The sequence below is a fragment of the Felis catus genome, chromosome D3 (assembly GCF_018350175.1).
Source record: "Felis catus isolate Fca126 chromosome D3, F.catus_Fca126_mat1.0, whole genome shotgun sequence".
Classification (NCBI taxonomy): domain Eukaryota; kingdom Metazoa; phylum Chordata; class Mammalia; order Carnivora; family Felidae; genus Felis; species Felis catus.
The window spans coordinates 70306015-70312014 of NC_058379.1; the positions used below are offsets into that span (position 1 = coordinate 70306015).

A 6000-nucleotide genomic window follows, 5' to 3' on the forward strand; every position below is an offset into this window, starting at 1 on the left:
TACTGTTGCAAAACAACTGAGGATTTTAGAGCCCAGAACTAGGATGGAAAGAGTTCAGCTTTAGAATTTATAGAATGATATTACACGTGGGAAAGATTTGGGAACGTATTAGTCAGTCAAGAGGTTACCGTCGTGCCCAGATGGAAGGTCGTATGAAATAGGAGATACCTGTGTTTAGGAGTTGGCACAGGAGTACAGCCCCCAGATCATGTCTCTTCCCCTTCCCTAGAGTAGAGAATTTTCTCCTTCACTGAGGCTTTCCTTTTTAAGAGCAAGGGATCAGGAGACTAGGCAGTGCTTTGTTTCTGTCCCCCACCCCAACCCACAGCCACTGAGCATCTCTTTATAGCTACCAGTCACCTACTGCATGCCTACCTGACCAAGGAGAACTCACTCTGATCTCCTGCCTTGCCCCGGTCTTTTCCGTGGGTACAAATATGTTTCTTACAATAGACCAGAAAATAATTGAAACATATTTTCATCGCAAAATACAGGAAGGTTGAGCCCCTGGGATGAAAGCTTATTTTTAATAACCTTCCATTTTTGTTAAGTTTTTTTCTTAGAGAGCTGAAATAAACTTAATAATGATCACCATTTAGAATGGGAACTAGACTAGGAGGAGAAAGGCATAATTGTTTATTTTTTTACTCTTTGCCACTACATCGTTTTTTAAGTTAAAATGAAACCGTGACTTGAGAATTGACTATTTCACAGGCACTGTGCTATATCCTGTGAGGAAGCTTTTTGTACTACCTCATTTTACATCAAAATTGAGGCTCAGAGCGTTTATCCTCATCACCAGTCATGGTGTGTGACTTGGTTACAAATACCAGAAATCCATTCAAGCCAAGTGACGTGGGAGGTAATCTAGCTTAACTGTATAGGGCCTGGGATCTATAATCAGAATGCTTTGGGTTTAAAACTCAGCTCTCTTTTAACTGTCTTGGGCAAGTTACTTAAACTCCTCATACTTCAGTGTCTTCATATATAAAATGAAAATAATACTATCAGTACTTACCTCATAGGATTCTTGTGAGGATTAAATGAAATGTCCATGTAAAGCACATAGAACATGGTTGGCACTCCATGATGGTGGTAGTGAGTTTCCATGTGTAAGTCCCAGCCCTAACTTTACTTGACCTTTCAGTTCAGTGCCCAACACCTGATTTATAATAATTTCTGTGTCTCTTAATCCAGATTCTAGAGCAAAAACTACCTGGCTCATTGTGGGTTAGGTTTTCACCGGAGTCCAGTCACCTGTGGGTAGGAAGTAGAGTCTCCTACACCCCATTCTAAAATAGGGAGAAGGACATGGGCTGGGCAGGCCACCCAAGTAGGTCGACTTGACTGACACAGAGTAGAGCTTAAAATTATTTGTTAGATTGAAGTATGAAGGAAATGCCAATAATTGGGGGGGGGTGACTTTAAAACACATCAGACTTACAGTGAGATTGGAGATAATTTTTATTTCATCTTTTAAGCTTTTAATAGTTTCCAAATGTTTGAAATGAGTCAAAGTGATGTTGTCTTGTATTTTGAAAAAAGAAAAACGTCGCTCTTCTAAATTCATTTCTCTGTGTTTGAATAGTACCTTTTCTCTCAATCAGGTTGATATTCAGAGCCTACACAGTAATCTTACTTATTTTTCAGGTTACAGAATACCTGTATGCTAACAAAATGGCTTTTCGATACCCAGAACCTGAGGACAAGGCCAAGTACATTAGAGAAAGAATATGGCGAAGTGAATATGATTCGTTGCTGCCAGATGTTTATGATTGGCCAGAATCTGCTTTAAGCCCTCCCCTGATAACAGAATAGAAGCATACCCACTGAGAAATACTTTCCATGCTTCAGGGAAACCGTTTTTTTCAGACAAAAAGAGAGAATGTTCTCAAATTTATGGTTTTTTCCTGTGTTTTATTCTCCCCCACCGCTTTGCTTGACTTATTCTTTTCATGAATTTATACTTCTGTAGAGGGTAGATGTGTTGGCTATATTGTTAATGCCCACCAGGACCCTGCAATCAAATAACCATAATGCTTTCATTCTGATTTGTAGCTCATACCACATCAAAGAGATGTTCCAAATGTATTTATCAATGTCTTCACTTGTGCTCTTATTCCTGCTTGCCAAAGTATTCGCTATTTACTATTATAATAATGATCTTCTCTCCCCAGCCCTAGAATCGAAATTTACTTCTGTGGATAGGAGTATAGAATTTTAAGAAGCCAAATCTAACCAAATTCTGAGGACAAACTGTCAGTATCTGCAAGTCTTCTTTTTGTCTGCCTCATTTTATCTTTATGCTCTGAAATCCCTTTCGAGTTGATAAATCTAGAGAAATGTGAAAAATCTACCCTGTTATTTACTTTCTGGACCTAATTTGAAGCTTTAACATCATGAGAGAGAAGTGGGAAGTATTGCTGCCTTTAGACAAATAAACAAAATAGTCATTGTTTTCAATAGTGTATAAAAATCATAGTGTAACTTTTTTATTTAATAAAGGTAATACCCTAAATTTAATTTGCTTCAATGATGCGATTTTATTGCCCACTAGAAATTTAGGTTTGCTTATGATGAAAAATACCTATTTTCATTTTATTTATTTCTAGATGATTGAAAGGAAGGGATATAATGCATAAATTATAAGTGACATCATGTGACCCTTAACAAATTAGTCATATGTTTCACATCCAAAGGAAGCATACTTAACTGGAGAAGCTGTATCCCCTATTCCAGTATGGTGCTCTTTATCACTTAGATAATTTTGGAATGTTTCTGTGATACATTCCTTTGAATACCATTAGTGACAGCTCTCTCTACTAAAGATGGAATTAATTTTTTAATTAATTTAATTAGTTTAGATCTAAGTGGGGATAAATAAGGTTGGTGTTCTTACCAGGAAATGCCATTTTTAATCCCAATTAAAATGGGTAACAATTGGCTAGTGAAGCCAGTTTTCTTACGTGGCGTATCGGAGAGGTGTTGTTTTTTGGTTTTTTAAATTTGTTTATTTTGAGAGACAGTGAGCAGGGTAGGGTCAGAGAGGGAGGGAGAAAGAGGGAATTCCAAGCAGACTCCGCTTTGTCAGTGCGGACATGGGACTCGAACTCACGAAGCCTGAGATCATGACCTGAGTGGAAATCAAGAGTTGGACACTTAACCAACTGAGCCACCCAGGTGCCCCTGTATTGGAGAGATCTAAAGCAAAACCCAAAAGCATTTTGAGAATTAGTAGTATTACTTTAAGTGTGCCTAACATAGTTGCTTTGAAGGAACTTTTAAATGCTCATTCTAGAATATTAACTACAAAAAGTTATTCATAGCTTCGTATGAGGGTGGACATTATTTGGTATTTCTCTCCACGGTCCTTGGAAAAAAGGGCTTAATTATTATGCTCATATTTCCTTCTATCTATAGGTAGAGATTGATTGATACTAATTTTGAATATAATTCAACATTTTAAGAATGCTTGAAATGGCATTGCCATTTGGAGTATGGAAAAATGCAATTGATTAATCCATTTAACAGGTGAGTGAAGTCAGAAGTGTGTTAAATAAATCTGTTTTATAAAATAAGCAACCAGGTCACAATTTGTTTCTGTTAGTTAAAGATGAAAGGTTTATGTTTTTCCTGTTACCTTTGTCAAAACAAAATCACCCCCCAAAACACTATCTTGAGTTTAACATTACAAGCATAATAATTACAAATCCTGTTTTTTGCCTAGTGCTTATTGAAGGCAGGACCATATGCCGAATTAAAGTAATTTTACGAAGCTTAGTAAATATGTCTAGTATAGTCTTTTTTTTTTTCTAGTATAGTCTTCATGGAAATTATACTTCAAGGAAAAAACAAGGCCAACTGGTATATAGCCTGCTTATTTAAAAGAGAAATTATATACATATAACCAGTAAAATAGTGGTTGGTAACACATGAGAACAGGTTGCTTTTAATAAATATACATTGGAATATATATTAAAAGCAACCTATTCTCATGTAGTATTTACCAACAAAGTAACAATTACTGGATGTACTTTGAAGAAAAAATTTTAAGAATCTAGCCAGGAGCTATTAGGATAGTGGAAGGGGGTTGGTGGCATTATGGCATCAAATTGGAAAAGAAACAAACATTCAGACCTTCTATGGAATCTGTTACCTAACAAGAAGGTAATTATTTTTAAAACCTCAGTGGAGAGTCATTTTCATTCTTTTGAATAGAGAAGAAATTCTGTAAGCTTAGTCTGTCAGACACTACCCAGTAGGGAAAGTGAGAACACAGTCTAATCTGGCACCAGCACCCATGGTATGAAACAGCCTGCGTAAATAGTAGGGGTATAATGATGAACATGTTCGAGATTTGGTTAAGATCTTTTTAAAGGATGATGTCTTAACCAGGAAGCTGCTTCAGAATCACCCTGAAGCTTTTTTGTTTGTTTGTTTGTGTGTGTGTTTAAGTTTTTATTTTAAGTAATCGCTACACCCAACGTGGGGCTTGAACTAATGGCCCTGAGATCAAGAGTGGCACACTCCTCCGACTGAGCCAGCCAGGCACCTCCACCCTGAAGCTTCTTTACAATACATAGGCCTCTGCCCCTTCCTTCCAGGTCCCCTGGACCACCAGGGACAGCCTTGGCAGGTGTATTTTCAGCAGGTCCCCAGGGGATTCTGGCACACATGTGCCCTGCCTCCCAACCGTCGTCTTCAAGTGTACATCTGAATTATCTGGAGAGCTAACTGATGGCTCCCGCTGATGCAGTGGCTCTGGGGTGGGGCCTGAGAGTCTGTATTTCTTGCCATCTCCCAGGTGATGTCTAGGCTGCTGGCACAGAGAAGGCATTGAGTGGCTTTCTTCCAGAGTTTTGAGTGTGATGTGCAGTTTGTTTAGTGCTCATATAGTACATTCTTTATATAAAAAAAGATAACTGGATGGGGCGCCTGGGTGGCTCAGTCGGTTAAGCGTCCGACTTCGGCTCAGGTCATGATCTCACGGCCCGTGGGTTCGAGCCCCGTGTCGGGCTCTGTGCTGCCAGCTCAGAGCCTGGAGTCTGTTTCAGATTCTGTGTCTCCCTCTCTCTGACCCTCCCCCATTCATGCTCTGTCTCTCTCTGTCTCAAAAATAAATAAACATTAAAAAAAATTTTTTTTTAAATAAAAAAAGATAACTGGAATTATGTCCTTCCATGTAATTGTTTTCATCCACTTATGTAGAGTTTTTGTGGGATGTTTATAAGGACAGGAATTAATATAGAACTTTTAAACAGATTTTTCTGAAAATATATAAGTAGAATACTGTTCAATTCTGAAGTATAGTTTTTTTTTATTTTTCTAAGTTTTAGAAAAAGTCCTAATGTTTGTTTATTTTTGAGAGAGAGTGAGAGCGAGCAGGGGAGGGGCAGAGAGAGAGGGAGACAGAAAATGTGAAGCAGGCTCAATGTTGTCACCGCAAAGCCCGACACAGGGCTTGAACTTACAAACTGTTAGATCATGACCTGAGCTGAAATCAGACGCTTAACCAACTGACCCGCTCAGGTAACCCTGAAGTATAGTTTTTAAATGTGCTTGTTAAGTAAAACCTAGCAGCCAGTTTTCACTTATGAAAAGATTAGCTATCTGGGGCGCCTAGGTGGCTCAGTCGGGTAAGCATCCAACTTCAGCTCAGGTCATGATCTCACGGTTTGTGAGTTTGAGCCCCGTATCGGGCTCTGTGCTGACAGCTCAGAGCCTGGAGCCTGCTTCCGATTCTGTGTCTCCCTCTCTCTCTACCCCTCCCCTGCTCACGCTCTGTCTCTCTCACTCTCAAAAATAATAAATGTTAAAAAAAATTTTTTTTAAGATTAGCAATGAAATGGGTAATTGTTTCTTCTCTGTTGGTTGCCTTATGATACGACTTATCCTTTGTCTTTTCTTTCCTTAAATTATCAGCTTCTGCAGAAATAAGATTCTGCATTCTCCTTTTTGCAAAGAAGTTGCTAATGAATTAAGACCAAAGGATAATTATTA

At 38.5% G+C, this 6000-nt stretch overlaps 1 protein-coding gene across 2 annotated transcripts in view; it reads left to right on the forward strand.

The window, feature by feature from the left end:
* ME2 (malic enzyme 2) overlaps positions 1–2523 on the forward strand; it is a 52786-nt gene extending 50263 nt beyond the window's left edge. For both annotated transcript variants that reach the window (XM_003995198.5, XM_045042305.1), the window contains one exon: positions 1651–2523. In XM_003995198.5, the coding sequence (XP_003995247.1) occupies positions 1651–1818 (168 nt within the window). In that variant the 3' untranslated portion in view covers positions 1819–2523. The remainder of the gene's footprint in view (positions 1–1650) is intronic.
* Positions 2524–6000: the final 3477 nt, after the last annotated feature.